Consider the following 18,200-nt stretch of genomic DNA (forward strand, 5'->3'; position numbering starts at 1 on the left):
TTCACACCACAGGTGGAGGGATTAAGGATTGTATATTTGAATGCTTTTCACTTTAAATGCATCTTGCATTCCAAGTTCAAATTTTAGTTCTGTATCTGCCTAGTAGAATAGGTTTTTGACTACTAGTAAGTAGCAATGCCAAGTGAATTTTCTACTAGAAGCACTAATCAAAACCTGTGATCCTTACACGGTGTAGACAGGCAATCTGAAACAGTACTACACAGATCTTGAAGCGCTTGCAATGGTGACTGCGGCTTTGTGTCATGATATTGACCATCGAGGGACCAACAATCTTTATCAGATGAAGTAGGTTCTATTGTGCTGGTGTTTGATGTGCGTGAGGTTTTTAAAGTATGCAAAGTCTAGCCAGCTTTCAAAGAATTTTAAATATTTGTGGTAATTCTTTACTGTCTGCAGTTTTAGATATGATTTTATTCTTCCTATCTGATATGCCTTTCTGTTGATTTTTGTTGTTGTAAATTGTTTTAAACCTCTCTGGAATTAACAATGAAGCATAGTCTGAAAGTGTGTTGAGAAGAATACATCTATCATAGCTCAAGGGCACAGTTTCAGCTGGCCAGATGGAAGGAGGTGAAGTGTAGGTGGGTTCTCACAAGGCAAGACACAGTTATAACAGCAAAGAACCTTTATTGAACTAACAGAACTGGACAATAGGGACAAAGCAACTGCTTATATACATTTTGAAGGCCTGGGCCACTCCTACTCCCAACGTGATTGGCTATCTAAACTTCCAAGCTGCGAATCACGACTCACAGTTTAAGGGCCAATGGCAGAGGCCCAAATCCTGAAATGTTCTGTGATAGGATACCATGTATCAAATCAGAACACAGGAGCTCAGAATCCTTAGTCCAGACTCAAGCTCAGGCAAACACAGCTCACTGAATACATAACAGGAGGGGTGGGGAGATTGTTCAGCTGCTGTTCTGTGGGTTCTCCTCACTGAGCCAATTTGGGAGGGGAAACCCCATTGCTCAAGCAGACGTCCTTGCACGGGCTTCCATGGACAGTATTCTGGCTCTTTGTACATAACTTTCACCGTCAAGCTCTTCTTGAAAAGAGCTTAAACTCACAGTTTAAGAAACGAAAATATCTGGTTGCTATTTTTGTTTTGTTTCTCCAGTCCAAAAACAACATTTTGCATACTAAGCTTTGCTTTTTGTTTCTAACTATCCCCTTTCAATTTTGTCCTTCGGAAAAATTTCCTAATAGATCACAACACGCGTTAGCCAAACTTCATGGTTCATCCATTCTAGAGAGACACCACTTGGAATTTGGCAAGTTTCTTCTCTCAGAAGAGGTTTGTGGTCCATACTTTTCATACCGCATATTAGGAGAAATGCTGATTAGATTTCGCATAGGTTTTTTTATTTTTTAAACTACAAACTGATGTGGAAATAAGGAGAGCTGAACTTAACAGTGGGGAAATGAGAAGCCGAGAGAAACCAAAACTGACAGATTTCTCTCTATGTGAGACAAAGTATTAGGGGGAAAGATGTAGATACCCAAAATGACGAATTCTAGTCTTCCACTCTGATCTATGCATTTCCCCCTCTTTAGTCTCTGAACATTTACCAGAACCTTAACCGGAGGCAATTTGAACACGTGAATCACTTGATGGATATTGCCATTATAGCTACGGACTTAGCATTGTACTTCAAGTAAGTTATTAATAGATTTGCTACGGAAATTCAAGATGGTGGATGTTTTCCTTCAAAGCATTCATTTATATTCTTATGGAGAAGGAAGCAGAACAAGCTGAGGATGGGATATAGGATTGGCATTTTCCCTGGTATCGTATCGCAAGTGCCCACACAGTCTATTTAGGAGATACACCACAGTTCTTTTTCTTCCAGGGACAATTGTCCCCCGGCTGTTGCTGGCAAAACAACACACACAACACAAAAAGGGAATGGGAGGGGTGGAAGAGTGATTGCTGAGGCAAAGCAGCAGAGCCACACAGTTCTTCGCATGGAAAGTGGTTTATTTGCTTTGGTTCAAGTTAAAGCCAAGGATAGGAAGACAACTCTTAAAAACTTCCTACGTGCATGCATTTAGCCTGCAGAAAATATCCCGTTGGCTTTCCATTTTAGAGACAATCTGGTCTGGTCTACAACAACAAAGCATATAAAAACAAACAGCAGTAAAACACTGCCATTTACTGCCTTTGAGTAATAGCCAATGTGGTGTAGTGGTTAAGAGCGGTAGACTCGTAATCTGGTGAACCGGGTTCGATTCCCTGCTCCTCCACATGCAGCTGCTGGGTGACCTTGGGCCAGTCACACTTCTCTGAAGTCTCTTAGCCCCACTCACCTCACAGGGTGTTTGTTGTGGGGGAGGAAGGGAAAGGAGAATGTTAGCCGCTTTGAGACTCCATAGGGTAGTGATAAAGCGGGATATCAAATCCAAATTCTTCTTCTTCTTCTAATAATAATAATAATAATAATAATAATTTATTATTTATACCTCACCCATCTGGCTGGGTTTCCCCAGCCACTCTGGGCGGCTTCCAACAAAGTATTAAAATACAGTGGTCTGTTAAACATTAAAAGCTTCCCTAAACAGGGCTGCCTTCAGATGTCTTCTAAAAGTCTGGTAGTTATTCTTCTCTTTGACATCTGGTGGGAGGGCGTTCCACAGGGCGGGTGCCACTACCGAGAAGGCCCTCTGCCTGGTTCCTTGTAACTTGGCTTCTCGCAATGAGGCAACCGCCAGAAGGCCCTCTGCGCTAGACCTCAGTGTCCAGGCAGAACGATGGGGGTGGAGACGCTCCTTCAGGTATACCGGACCGAGGCCGTTTAGGGCTTTAAAGGTCAGCACCAACACTTTGAATTGTGCTCGGAAACGTACTGGGAGCCAATGTAGGTCTTTCAAGACCAGTGTTATGTGGTCTCGGCAGCCAAATAGTGGCTGAGTAGTGTCCAGATAAGGTCTCTGTCCAATGCTAGGACAGTCCCAGGGACAAAACCTTATCTAATACAGTGAAGGGAGTTTTATCTCATAGGTTCTTTCTCATTCTTCTGATCTTTGTGAGTGTATCTTGGAAGAAAGGCGAGAGATAAGGAGAAAATGTGGTATATGAGCTAACTATGGCTATACCCACTGCTTCCCCACCCTCCATAAAAATGAGGTGCCAATATTTGTATACTGATAAAAGTGCCACCAGCACAAAATGGCTCCCCTAGACAGCAAAAAAAACTAATGGCAATCCATACCTGTGAGTATCATCACAAAACATGCACAGGCTTTATCTAAGGAAAGCGAGATAAGCCCATAGGGAAATTCTTTTGGAGGACACCACTTACACGCCCTCTTTACTTACTCAAGGGTGTTACTCATCTTCCAGAAGTAACTTGAGTGATTAAAAAAAACACCTTGAAGAGCTTTTGCTCTTAGTATTGGGCTATCGAAAGGTGATATGAATTCATATCAAGGCATAGAAAGGGTTTAACCTTTCGTTTCCTATCTGCAACCTTGTTTTGTTTTTTAAAGAAAGAGGACCATGTTTCAGAAGATTGTCGATGAATCCAAAACCTACAACAGTGAGAGAGAGTGGGTTGAATATTTGTCCTTGGAAACAACAAAAAAAGAGATTATCATGTAAGTGATTTTTTTTTATCAAAACGAAACAAAAATGGTTTGCCTGAACAAATGAGTGACACTGAGCAACCATGATACCTGTTTCATATGCTAAATATTTATATTGAGGCAAGCTGTTCAGTGACATCCTGAGATGCTGCAAATTAACAGGCTGAAAGGAAAATAGTACGCTGTTGCGTGAGAAGAACAAAGGAACATTTATTGTCTTTGCTGGCCAGACAGACAGGCTCAGTGTATTAGCATCCAACAGGACTGAGCACCCTCTTAAGAAGGGGGCTTCCTAATATACTTTCCCCTTATCTGTTAAGACTATACATATGCATGGAGTACCTTCCAATCATTTGGGAATAACGCCCTACTAATGATTCCATATAAGGACTCTGGTTAATTGCATATTAATTAAGCAAGCAAACAAAGGGCTCTCTGAGCACCTTCAGGCAGCAGGTGGGCCTCTTCTGTATTTTGCATACACTTTGGTATGTGGTAACAAGATAAGGAATAAGGCCATTCCTGGTACCTTAAGGACAGAATGTCTCCTGATACAATAGGGCAACTCTTTGGTGCAAGATTAGCTGCAGGTCTCTAATTGCCACATTGGAAGGGCAGATGATGCTCTTGAGACCACATAATTGGTGCATGCTACAGCAATAGATCATGGGGGGAGGGGGGCAGGATCCCAGGAAAATGCATTATTATGCTTTGGACCACAATCCCCCCACAGATGCCCTGACAAAGGAGCATCGGTATTCAATCCTTGTGGTAAGGACCTCCGATTTTTTTTCAGGAACTAAAGCACAACTTAAACCCAATTTTGTTCATTGGGTTTGTTGGCATTATTATTTACATCTGCTCAAAGAGAACAAGGCGTTTGCTGTTTCATCTTCAGCCATGATCCATCTGTGCTGATTCAGCTGTTGCAGCTGTTCCCTTGAATCTGAAAAAACCAGATTGAGGATACTCCACAAGGTGTCTAAATCTACTCTTCAAAGCTTTTAACGGTTCCCTCCCACTAGGGCCCATGCTCAGAGCAGAGTGTGCTTCTCAGTAATTGAAACCAATTGGATTAGATGAGCCATTTTAGCAGCAGCTAAGGAACCAGGAGCCCTTTAGGATTGGGGATTAAAAATGGAAGCTTTAAAGACATGGGGAGCGTGGCTAGCTGCTATATTAGCAACTACACTGCACGCACGCATGCATGCGCGCGCGCACACACACACACGATTGCGTGTTGAGTCACAGTAGCCCCCCAATAATTCACACTTCACACATCAATTTTTGTTTAAGGTTTTTGGCATAATTTTGGCCACAACTTTATTCAAATACAAAAATGTGAGTGGTTGCTTAGGCACTGGTTCCGACTATCTGTCCTTGCCCTCAGGGACAGAGCTGGCCTTCCGGATACCAGCGGAAGCCAGCGTGGGAAACAAGTATTGGGTGAGAAATAAAGCTGGGCACCAGACCATTACTTCTCACCCTCATGTTCCTGTGGGGCTTGCACGGCCCAAGTCCGACTCCGGGGACAAGGACGAAAGAATGGCAAGCCCCTGGATTTCCTTTAACGGAATTCCCATTCGCATCATTTGGAGGGGTAGGCACTTACCCCTCCAAGCACCAATTTAACCAGTGCCTAACCGCCAACCTTACAAGTTGTGACGATTTGCTACGCAGTAGGCAAAAACCAAATGGCACCAGCCAATCAGCCAGATGGCAAAATTCCTACCGTGCCCCCGCACCAAGGCGAACGACACCATGACAGGCATAGCAAGGTCAAGCGATCAGCTTAAATAAAAACCCCCCCTATTAAAGGGAGGGAGGGCGGGTGATCCGATGCAAAACGGCCAAGAGGCCGTGCCAACGTCTGGCCCCTGTATATATAGACTCTGACCCCTCCTCCGAATTGGCAACAATCAAAACACCCCAGCAACCCAATTTAACCATTTAAATGGCCGGGATTCAACTAAATTTGCCTAGTCACTGGAGGGTGGCCTGTTCCCAACCGCAACACGTGCTCTCTGCTAGGGAGAACACGCTTTGCGTGTTGAGTCACAGTAGCCCCCCAATAATTCACACTTCACACATCAATTTTTGTTTAAGGTTTTTGGCATAATTTTGGCCACAACTTTATTCAAATACAAAAATGTGAGTGGTTGCTTAGGCACTGGTTCCGACTATCTGTCCTTGCCCTCAGGGACAGAGCTGGCCTTCCGGATACCAGCGGAAGCCAGCGTGGGAAACAAGTATTGGGTGAGAAATAAAGCTGGGCACCAGACCATTACTTCTCACCCTCATGTTCCTGTGGGGCTTGCACGGCCCAAGTCCGACTCCGGGGACAAGGACGAAAGAATGGCAAGCCCCTGGATTTCCTTTAACGGAATTCCCATTCGCATCATTTGGAGGGGTAGGCACTTACCCCTCCAAGCACCAATTTAACCAGTGCCTAACCGCCATGGAGCCCTCAGCTCACCGCCAAACCACTCACAGCCCCAACCAAGACCTCAGCTTGGTCACCACCGCACCAATCCAAGCCTCATTCCCTGAAGCGGAAAGGTGCATGCCATCAGCTTGGAAAAAGGATGGCCTCTCAAAAAGAATCTCGGGGTGGGAAATTGCATCGCCACCAGCTCCAAAACTTTTTTGACCACAGCAGAATTGATGCGTTTTCGGGCCCTTTCAGTGGCAGCCGGGCAACGACTGCCCTTCCAAACGCAGCGTTGCAAAAGCTTTGACCAAAAATTTTTCGCTGTCGGCACCATTGCACGCAGCGTCTCCAGGTCACCCAAAATTGCAGCACGTAGTGACAAACAGTCCATGGGCACCAGGTCGTTCTCACCAAGCTGCACCACAATAGCAGCTGGCGGCCCCTCCAAGAGCAACTGCCTCCGGATACTTGGCAGGAACTCCGACCAGCACATCCCACGTCTGGACAGCCAAGACAAGCGAATATGTGGAGGAAAGCCGAAATCTGGACCCAATCCAGATTGCCGTGCTGCGACGCCAGCCCAATGGACGATACTGTGCCCCACAATCCAAACACGGGTCACCGCTAAACCTGATAAATAAGATGAAACAAGCAAAAATTGTAAGACACCAATAATGTTAACGAACATAATCTTTGAATGCATTCGATTTCCAACGACCTGTATTTTATTTCCACTGCCTTATTAACGTGCTTTCCGGCCTTCTTGGTGGTACGTTTGTCTAGGCATTGGTTCCTGACTAGCTGCACCTGACCTCAGCAGGGCAGCACTGACGACTGGGCCCCACCATATCGTCAGTACCAGCAACATTGTGGGGGAGCAATGAATCCCAAGGCAATCGCATCCCGCCAGGTGTCGTTCCCCATAGGGGAAAGATGCACCCCATCTGCCCTAAAGAGGGCAATAGCCTTGAAGAAAATTAGGAGGGTGCAATATTACAGAACCACCTAAAGCAAGGACCTATTTTATTTTATTTGTTATTTTATTCACTTTATTTATTTTATTCTATTATCCACCGCCTTATTAACATGCTTTCTGGCCTGCTCGGTGGTAGTTTGTCTAGGCATTGGTTCCCGACTAGCTGCACCTGACCTCAGCAGGGCAGCACTGACGACTGGGCCCCACCATATCGTCAGTTCCAATAAACAGCATGGGGGAGGAATGAACCAGGATCAGACTCAAGCTCACCCCAAATGCTCCCAGGGACTCTTGCATGGCCCTACCCCTCAAAAGGGGTCGACAAAAGCATGGCAAATCCTTGGATTCCCTTAATGGAACATCTTTGCGCATAGGAGGGGACAGGTGCTCCCACCCCCCCTCCAGACCACCTTGAACCAATGCCTTAAATTATTTTGAGTCCAGGGAGAGCTGCCATCAACTCAATCCAAGCCCTCTTGCATGCAGGAATGCAAACTTATGCTGGAGGAAGACAGCAAACATTCTCGCCCAGCTGTACCACCAGCACTGCGGGAGGACCTGCACAGGTCACACTCGACCGCACCAAAGGAAGGATCTCCTCCCAAAGCATTCCCCATCTGGACATCCAGTATATGTTCACATGGGCAGGAAGACTGAGATGACGCCCCAGTCCAAACCCGTCAACATGCTTGCCAGCCTAGTGTACAATGCTGTGGCCCAAATGTGCACAGCTGCTCCTATGAAAAAAGGAAACAACAGACAAGCATCAGCACAGACATCACTGTGACACTTCCTGATATAATCCTTGTCAGCGTCAGACTTCCAATGACCCGTATTCACAATCCTGTCTACTGACAGGCCCCCAGTGTGCAGCCTTTGCAGCAGCACCTAATCGTAAGGAATGAGGAGTGTTCAGCGGTAAGCAAGCCGCAGGCTCTAATAACTGGTGCACGACGTAAGCACATTGATGCCGGGCTAACGGGAACCCATTTTCATGCACTAGGAGCGGGCCAGCCCCCAGGGAATAAAAAGCCAAATATTCTGTTATCCATAACCGGGCAAGGGCCCTCCTCACCTGTGGCGGGAAGCCTGATTGTGGCACTCCTGCCCACTAAGTCTGTTTTAGAGTTACCAGCTCTAATGACAAGCTCCAAAGGATAAGGAAAAGTCCTGAAGCAATAAGCCTCCAGAATCTCGGCCCCGTGCTGGCTCCAACAACCATTTCCCCAACCCTCAGTGCGAAAATGCAATGGACTACTGAAAGGAGTCTCACCTTGATCTTTAACCCGCAGACAAGTTTTAACTTGTTGCAGATACTGCATAGGTAAAAATTGACCGACTTCCTGCCCACTGTCCTATGAGGTTGGAGCCTATTCCAACCTTCCAAGGCCCTGCGCACTGCAAACTTTATACAAGGGTCTCTGAAAAAATAAAGCTTCAATGAAACAGACATTGCAGCGGACTGAATTCGGATAGTTATAACCGCATGCCCAATCTGCAGCAGGTGGACCAAATACTGCAGGATCTGCTCAGAGGATGGGGGCAAATTCTTCCGAATGGCCAAGAACTGCCAGCTTAAGGCTAAGAAATCCATCCAGGCCTTCCCATAAGAGGTAAAAGCAGAAGGGGAAATGGAAGCTGCCACTCTCTGAAATTATTAATTGTTGTCAAAATGCCACAAGACTGGAAAAGTCTGGCAATAGCTGAGTCTGGAGCCCAGGATCTGAAGCGCTTCATCTGAAAATCGGATAGTGTCAGCGTAATTTGGAGAGTAGAAAGCACAATATTAAACCTTAAGTGGCGCAGCTCGAAAGCATGCGCGGAGGGGCAGAGACTGTGCTACAGCATGAGGACTGTTTTGCCAAGACGCTCAACACCACCTGGTTATCAGACCAAAAGCAGATCCGATGGTCACTGAACTCCTCGGGCCACATGTGAACTGCTACTACAATGGGGAAAACTCAAGAAAAGTTATGTCACATGATTGCCTCACCACACCAGGCTTGAGGCCATAGCTTTGCACACCAGCAGCCCTTGAAATAAAAACCAAAGGGCAAAGATCCAGCAGCACCAGCATGAACCTGAAAATCCCTGAGCGGGTTCAAGGTATCCTGCCATGGCGAACTACTATTGCATACATTCAGGAATTGCTACCATCGCCTGATATCTGCCTTCACCACATTTGGTAGGCATACACAAAGGTAAGGGGACCTCTGTCAGCATCGCCCTTGAGCCAGTGCCACCAACTGGACTCATCCACTTCAGCCCCAACTGGGCTAGGCGAGCTGGGTAGCACTTCCAGAGACCACCTTCTGCACATGAACAGGTCAAAGTGCTGTGGACTCACAGCTTAGAGTTGTGAGCACCGGATTCACTCCAACAAAAAGACAGTCGTCGCACAGCAGAGTACAGCAGAGTCTGAGTATATAAACAACTCAGAGAGCAGCTCTGTAGAATATCTTCTTTATTGTATCTACAACTATACAAACTATATACAGAGCTTAATAGGTCTAAGCATAAATAAATGCTGCACTGCACTGAGTATCTGCAGCTGCCCTTAGCAGCAACCTTATCTCTACACATGATCTCTAACACTCAGTCTCTCTCCCTCTCCGACACTGACTGACTGACTGACTTGGTGCTGGAGCAGAATAAGTAGAGACCAGAACACGCCTCCTCCTCTCTGGAGAATCAGCAGACTCCTCAGGAGATTCTTGGATATGGGAGGGGTGAAATCTAGGCAGCCTGGCCTAGTGGGAAGATTAGTTAAGTGACCCAGCAAGATCGGATCTGGTGAAGCATCACTTGCTACAGAGGAAGTATTACAAAATAACTTCCTTCAAGGCAGACAGCTTCTCCATAGCCAAGTGGTATGTTTTAGCAACGATATCCAACTGGATCCCTAAATAAAATGGGAATATGGGCAAAAGGTATTGAGCTATTGCTTGCCAGCTTCCAGCCCCCGCTTGGGCAGGGGGCATCTTGTGCAGCCATCATGATATGTAAATTTACAGGGCCGACGCTGGCCAGAACCCCTAAAGAAGTCCCAACCAAGCTGCCGCCAAGCCAGCTTCCTTTTCAGACACACACTCTGTGCAATGCAAAAAACAAAAAACAAAAAACAAAAAAAAAAACAACACACACTCCGTGCAGTGCACACACTCTCCATGCAATGCAACTACACACTCCGTGCAATGCAAAAAGCACGCTCTGTGCAATGCAACTACACACTCCGTACAATGCACACACAAAACCTCTGTGCAATGCAACTACACACTCCGTGCAATGCAAAACACACTCTCTGCAATGCACACACCTTTCATGCAATGCAACTACACTCCATGCAATGCAACTACACACTCTGTGCACTGCACCCTCTGTTCAATGCAACTACATACTCCGTGCAATGCACACACACTCCGTGCAATGCAAAAACCAAAGCAAAACAAAAAACACTCTGTGCAATACAACTACACCCTCCATGCAATGCACACGCACTCCATGCAATGCAACTACACACTCCCTGCAATGCACACGCACTCCATGCAATGCAACTACACACTCCCTGCAATGCACACACCCTTCATGCAATGCAACTACACTCCATGCAATGCAACTACACACTCCGTGCACTGCACACCCTCTGTTCAATGCAACAACAAACTCCGTGCAATGCAACTACACCCTCCGTGCAATGCAACTACACACTCCGTGCAATGCAACAACACACTCCGTGCAATGCAACTACACACCCTCCGTGCAATGCAACTGCAAATCTCCTAGCAATGCAATGCAATTGCAGCCCGTGCAGCGCCGTGCTCTGCAACGCACAGAGCAAACTGCAATGCGGGCACGCAAAGGTGCTTTCTCCCAGTTGCATATTGCAAACATGGCGCCCATTACATCCCTCGCAGTGAGGTAACCACCAAAAGGACTTAAGTGTCCAGGTAGAGCATGGGGGAGCATGCAGCTGTCCCATACAGGGACCAATCCTGCAACCTAGGCATTACCGGCACTATGCGCTGACCCAGTGAAACCAATGCTTCATGGACCACATGGGGACACTATTCAGGCCGGAAACGCTTCCAGGCCATCGAATTCTAGGGCAAAGCCCTAGGATCACCTGCTAGGCCAGGCATAAATGTTTCCAGTGAAATAGCAGAGTTGAGGTAGCCCACAGCTTGTCCAGGTACCCCTGCTTGCCCTTTTAGAGGGAAGCACCCCTTCAAGAAACCCAAAGTTCTTTTATCACAAATGGGCCGAACTGCCCAGCAACAGAATAGCCCATAAGGAGCAGTTTGTTTTGTTTTGTTTTAACAATGGCTAAGAGGGGGATATGAACTCCCAGGTCCTAGTCCTGCACTTTAGCCACTAAGCCACAATGGCTCATCTCAAAATGGCAGTCGCCTCTATCAGGGCAAAACAAACTTAAAGAAAATAAACTTGTTCAGAAACAGCATAGTTCAAGAGCATATACAGAGTGCTCATAGTCCTTGGAGGCACAGGGAGCCATAAAGCCAACCTTCGGGGATACTATAAACGAAAGTGATACCAGCTAAGCTGGGAACAGCCCTGACTAGCCCCACAATTTCAACAAGAGAAATGGGGGAAACCTTTTTGCGAAAGAAAGCCCCTAACGGGGGCTCTCTCACTATTGGGAAAGGCAAGCCACAGATACAGGGAGAATCTTCCTACAGGGCAGGGTAAGGGGTGGGGTGGGAAATTGAACAGGAAAAGGGGGGAATTAAATTATTTAAGGGACTAGAGAGGATTAAAAGAAAGGGGAAATAAAGAAATAAAGAAATGTAACCAGACAATGAGAAGATTGTCCCAGTGCTCCATGTGATCCGATGCAAAACGGCCAAGAGGCCGTGCCAACGTCTGGCCCCTGTATATATAGACTCTGACCCCTCCTCCGAATTGGCAACAATCAAAACACCCCAGCAACCCAATTTAACCATTTAAATGGCCGGGATTCAACTAAATTTGCCTAGTCACTGGAGGGTGGCCTGTTCCCAACCGCAACACGTGCTCTCTGCTAGGGAGAACACGCTATAGCACATATATATAGGGTGGGTTTTGAGGCATGAAAGGAAATAACTGTGCCAGTGTTCCGCAGTGCATCTTATACATTAGATGCATAGGCATAAAAGCTCACCCCCTGTCTGTGCTACTAAGTCTTTTATAGGAACTATAAACCCAGGATTAAGGAGATTTGACTACAAGGTCAAAAGAGGCAATCGTGTTATCTAGACATATGACAGGCTTGCCGCAGCCAACTGTACCTTCCCAACTAAATTTAATAAATATGATTTCAGGATAAAATGATACATATCTTGGTAGAATTCTGGGGTATAGGGCTGAATCAAGGATTTTTGCCACCTGAGGCAAAGGACAAGATGGCTTCCCCTCTCCATTTCATGCACGGAAACCATCTGGACTGGTAGTTGAGTACAGTGGTACCTCGGGTTAAGGAATTCGTTCCGGAGGTCCGTACTTAACCTGAAACTGTTCTTAACCTGAAGCACCACTTTAGCTAATGGGGCCTCCTGCTGCCGCCGCGCCGCCGGAGCACGATTTCTTTTCTCATCCTGAAGCAAAGGTCTTAACCTGAAGCACTATTTCTGGGTTAGCGGAGTATGTAACCTGAAGCGTATGTAACCTGAAGTGTATGTAACCCGAGGTACCACTGTATTATCATTTCAACACTGGTCATGGGATAGTTTCCTTCACAGCAGCTGAGGCAGCAGTCTTGTTTGGGAAATGAGGGTAGGCCGGGCCATTATCATAGGTCCTCCGATGGAGAGGAAAGGCTGGGGAGCTTCAGAGAACTGGTCAGGGCGCTGCTGCCACTGCCTGCTAATATTGGCTCTCTCAGGTGGGGCTGGTCCTGTTGGTGTAAAACAACACCAGGACAAAGTAGTTTCTGCAGCCAGGAGAAACAGACTTCTACACTCAAGTCTCCACTCTTTCTCCCTGCCAAATCCCACATTTCTCAGACTGATTCCACTCTGCCAGACCTCCTTGATGCCTTCTTAGTGTTGTAAGTGGGACTGCTTTTAAGATTGCTCGTAAGTTTAACATGTGCAAAATACAGCAGCAAATTGCTGCCCGGGACAGGGGGAACGGAACTTCTATTACCTGTCTTAACTGCACTGACTCTCTGTTTCTCTTCTGCCCCCCCCTTTTTCTATAGGGCTATGATGATGACTGCCTGTGACTTATCTGCTATCACGAAACCCTGGGAAGTACAGAGTAAGGTCAGGTGCCCGGTGCAGACTACCCATTCTTTAATGCATAGACTAAGAGCACATTACTGGGACGCGGGTGGTACTGTGGGTTAAACCACAGAGCCTAGGACTTGCCGATCAGAGGTTTGGCGGTTCGAATCCCCGTGACGGGGTGAGCTCCCGTTGCTCGGTCCCTGCTCCTGCCAACCTAGCAGTTCGACAGGATGTCAAAGTGCAAGTAGATAAATAGGTACCGCTCTGGCGGGAAGGTAAACGGCGTTTCCGTGCGCTGCTCTGGTTCACCAGAAGCAGCTTAGTCATGCTGGCCACATGACCCGGAAGCTGTACGCCAGCTCCCTTGGCCTATAGAGTGAGATGTGCGCCGCAACCCCAGAGTCGGCCACGACTGGACCTACCTTTAAGAGCACATTGCAGAATTCTAGGTTTCCTCATCTTATGGTTTATTACCTAACAGCTCCATCATTGTAGAAGGTACTTTACAGAGTTAAAATAAGCAAAAGGCAGGAGACAACTCCAGTAAGCTCATAAAGTGTGGAATTGAGGGCAAATGTGTTATTTTCCTTCTCTTTCACTCATCAACATGCTTCCACCCATTTGTGAACAGCATCCCAGAAGGTGGATATCATTCCTTTTAGTGTTCCTATCAATACAATTCAAAGGGGAGGCAGCCTATAAGATTTAACAAGCATATATATTTAATTTGAAAGCGTGTGAAAAAGTGTTCCGGGTCTAGTAGCAGAACCCAGAAGATGTAAGAAATTCTTTCCATGCATCAGTAGATTGGATTTTTAAAAATATGATTAACTTCAACGAAAGCGGAAACAAAAAAGTTTGGGGAAAGAAGTAACCATTGAAACATGTTCCCCACCCTAATTATTCTAAAAGTGAGCACTGATAGCAGTAAGGGAATTTATTATCCAGTTTGCAAGCTGTCATGCTGGCCACATGACTCGGAAAAACTGTCTGCAGACAAATGTTAGCTCCCTCTGCCAGTAAAGCGAGATGAGCGCTGCAACCCCAGAGTCGTTCGCGACTGGACTTCACTGTCAGGAGTCCTTTATCTTTTTATGCAAGCTGCTAAACTGCAAATGCCCCAAAGCTTAGGCATTTGTTTTTCCTGGATACAGGTGGCACTACTTGTAGCAGCTGAATTCTGGGAACAAGGAGATATGGAAAGAAATGTACTTCAGCAACAACCTATTGTAAGTTCTCTCCCTACACTTTTTATTATTTTCAAAGTTGATGTAAAGAAAGAAAAGAAATCAGAGTGACTATATATGGAATAATCCAATAAAGGGAAAGTGGATAAATAATGCTATCAAGGATAACCCTCCCCCATATAATTACAAACTAACAATGTAAAACCAAAACCAAATCAGTAACATGGAAACCCATCATGGGAAAGGGTGTAGCTTTCTGAAATGCTGCTTAACATGGCACTTTCAAAACTGCATGAGGGTGACTGCATAAGGCAACTGTCTCTCCTTGTTTTGCATTCCAGCATATTTTAAAGGGGGGGGGGGCATTCTTGTTAAAACTCATTGCACCCTTTACGATTTATGATTTACTCATAAGATCCATGAGATCTTGCTTAAAATGGCAGAATCCCACAATTTAACAAGCCACTCCTGAATTTTTGAGTGCTGTCTATATAGAAAGACTGGGCCATAATAAAGAGATTTAGTGGTTCTTAATTGATTGGTGATGTGATAATGTTGTATTGTAGTATTTATGCAAATTGATTTTCTCTGGAGTTAAAGATCTGACTGGGACAAGCCTTGTTATGTTGAGCTCGTATTTTGCACAATTTGTATACGGTGTCTGTTTGATAATGGTGGTTTGTTATGCCTAATAAAGGATAACAAGCCACTCACATAGTTGTGCCATTTCCTTCTCCTCTCCCCCCTCAATAATAATAATAATAATAATAATAATAATAATAATAATAATAAAATACTTGACAGAAAGTAGTGCATCCTTGCTGCAACAACCAAATGAAGCAATAATTTCTCTTTGCCTTTTGGAGAATCTTTCAATATGTTCATAGAAAATGTTTGGACTCTACACATATTCTGCAACCCCAAATCATTTTGGGAGTGTGTGTGTGGATATTTCTTAAAGCCTGTTCCAACCTTAGTAGAAAAAATAGTGCAGAGTGAATCATAGAATCATAGAGTTGGAAGAGACCACAAGGGCCATCGAGTCCAACCCCCTGCCAAGCAGGAAACACCATCAGAGCACTCCTGACATATGGTTGTCAAGCAATAATTACAAACTAACAATGTAAAACAGTGCATTGTCTCTATTCATTTTCAGCAGGGAACAGGCAATGGTAAAGCCGGGGGTAGCCTTGTTGAAACAACCAGAATCATGATTTGAGTCCTTCCACATGGGATAGCTGTATCTCCCCTCCCCCCCCCCCGCACACTTAACCATAAGAAGATGAGGAAAATGATGGATGGAGGATCCCCAGCCCTGTTTTAGTGGGAGCCAAATCACAAAAATTTAGTCCCCACTGCATGATAATCCTCCCAGTGCAATACCAGAGCAGGAAACAGTAGCCACCAAATTATATATGAAATAGTAAAGGAGTACATTAAGAGACAGGGATGCGGGTGGCGCTGTGGGTTAAAACACAGAGCCTAGGGCTTGCCGATCAGAAGGTCGGCGGTTCGAATCCCCGCGACGGGGTGAGCTCCCGTTGCTCAGTCCCTGCTCCTGCCAACCTAGTAGCTTGAAAACACATCAAAGTGCAAGTAGATAAATAGGTACTGCTCCGGCGGGAAGGTAAACGGCGTTTCCGTGCGTTGCTCTGGTTCACCAGATGCGGCTTAGTCATGCTGGCCACATGACCCGGAAACTGTACGCCAGCTCCCTCGGCCAGTAAAGCGAGATGAGCGCCGCAACCCCAGAGTCGGTCACGACTGGACCTAATGGTCAGGGGTCCCTTTACCTTTACCCTTTACACCACCTTTACATTAAGAGACATCACTTCATTGACATTGTACAGAATCCTCCTTTACAGAGGACAGATCTCTATTTGAAGGTGTCCTTCATTTGAAGCTGCCCTGTCTAAGTCTGGTTTAAAGATAAGGAACCACAAAAAGGACAGCAGCCGCCCTGAAAGTGCCATTCAGAATTTTGTAGCCCCTAGGAAGCAGGTGAACAGGTATTCAAGTCACCCAGTGCCTTCTGTACTGTGGTGAGATGAATTTCTATTTAAATTACAGTGGTGCCTCGCAAGACGAAATTAATCCGTTCCGCAAGTCTCTTCGTCTTGCGGTTTTTTCGTCTTGCGAAGCACGGCTATTAGCGGCTTAGCGGCTATTAGCGGCTTAGCGAGTTAGCGGCTATTAACGGCTTAGCGGCTTTAAGAAAAAGGAAACAAACTCTCAAGAACTCTCAAGCAAGCCCATAGGGAAATTCGTCTTGCGGAACGACTCAAAAAACGCAGAACCCTTTCGTCTAGCGAGTTTTTCGTCTTGCGAGGCATTCGTCTTGCGGGGCACCACTGTACAATGGTTATCTCTAAATTTCCACCTAATGCATATAAACCACCATATGCAAATTGGTGCCTTCCCTTTTTTTGGTGATGCAAATCCTCTTTTTTGGCAGTGAATAACTGAGTGCTGATCTTTCCCCCTTTCCAACAGTCTTGCTGATTACAGCCCATTTATTTTGACCCACAAAAATTAAAGGAAGCCACTAAGAATAGTGTGCACTTTTATCTGTAGAACACAGTCCTGGCTTCAGTTTCTTGGCCAGGACATTATTACTAGAGCGCAACAGAGACCAAAACAAGTGATTATAATAATTTTTAAAGTTATTGCTGTTTCCCCCCCCCCCCAGCCTATGATGGACAGAAGGAAAGCTGCTGAGCTTCCAAAACTTCAAGTTGGTTTCATTGACTTCGTATGCACCTTTGTTTATAAGGTAAGAAGTTAGTACTCAATATCTACGAGGCCCTTAAACTCTAGCTATTGGTAGTAAAGGTAAATAATTTTTAATTAGAGCTAACATTTTCAAATGTTTTAAAATAATGACACAATTTAGGAAACTAGGGTTGCTTCTGCACTAGATGTTTCCTCAACAATTACCATACTTTGTTCACTCACATATTATTGTTGCATTCTAGTACTTTCTGTGTTGTCCTCCCCATTTTTTCCAGGCCTGATTTGTGGCAAATTTTTGCAATGCAACCCAGTTATAGGTAATTTTTCTAAAAAGGTAAGGGACCAGTGAAAGGTTAAATCCAGTCAAAGGCTGGGGTTGTGGCACTCATCTTGCTTTCAGGCTGAGGGAGCCGGTGTTTATCCACAGACAGCTTTTTCTGGGTCATGTGGCCAGCAGGACTAAACCGCTTCTGGTGCAATGGGACACAGTGACAGAAACCAGAGTGCACGGAAATGCCGTTTACCTTCTCGCCACAGCCGTACCTATTTATCTATTTGAACTGGCATGCTTTCGAACTGCTGGGTTGGCAGGAGCTGGGACAGAGCAACGGGAGTTTATCCCATCATGGGGATTCGAACTGCCAACCTTCCAATCGGCAAGCCCAAGAGGCTCAGTGGCTTAGACCACAGCGCCACCTGTGTCCCAGTTATAGAACTACCATGTGTACTATGGATAGGCAAGTTGCTATTGATTCTCTTAAGGGATTCTTAAAGGCTACCCTGAGATTAAGAATCTCATGCTCTACCAACTGAGCTATGAACATATTTAGTAACTGAGCAATGGCTACATAACTTCTTACCTCTCAACTGTTCCTCTCAGCTTGCTCTGCATGAGCTCAGTAAGGAACACACCTATGCTGTTAATTTCCTTGAAAACAATCTACCACTTGGTTTAACAAGAAAGTTGGATTGATGTTGTGAATTGTATTTGAAATGTTAAAATATGATCTTTCCCACAGACATTTCTTAGCTACAGACTTACC

General features: G+C 45.6%; 1 protein-coding gene across 1 annotated transcript in view; it reads left to right on the forward strand.

The window, feature by feature from the left end:
• The window catches only part of PDE6B (phosphodiesterase 6B), a gene marked incomplete at its 5' end in the record, with an annotated part of 34,488 nt that overhangs the window by 14,930 nt on the left and 1,358 nt on the right, over window positions 1-18,200 (forward strand). The window contains 7 exons of the mRNA XM_081176325.1: window positions 197-306; window positions 1,231-1,318; window positions 1,579-1,679; window positions 3,511-3,618; window positions 13,210-13,273; window positions 14,392-14,466; window positions 17,114-17,197. Of these exons, the coding sequence (XP_081032451.1) occupies window positions 197-306; window positions 1,231-1,318; window positions 1,579-1,679; window positions 3,511-3,618; window positions 13,210-13,273; window positions 14,392-14,466; window positions 17,114-17,197 (630 nt within the window). The remainder of the gene's footprint in view (window positions 1-196; window positions 307-1,230; window positions 1,319-1,578; window positions 1,680-3,510; window positions 3,619-13,209; window positions 13,274-14,391; window positions 14,467-17,113; window positions 17,198-18,200) is intronic.

The sequence above is a fragment of the Podarcis bocagei genome, assembly GCF_964188305.1.
Source record: "Podarcis bocagei genome assembly, chromosome: 17".
NCBI lineage: Eukaryota > Metazoa > Chordata > Lepidosauria > Squamata > Lacertidae > Podarcis > Podarcis bocagei.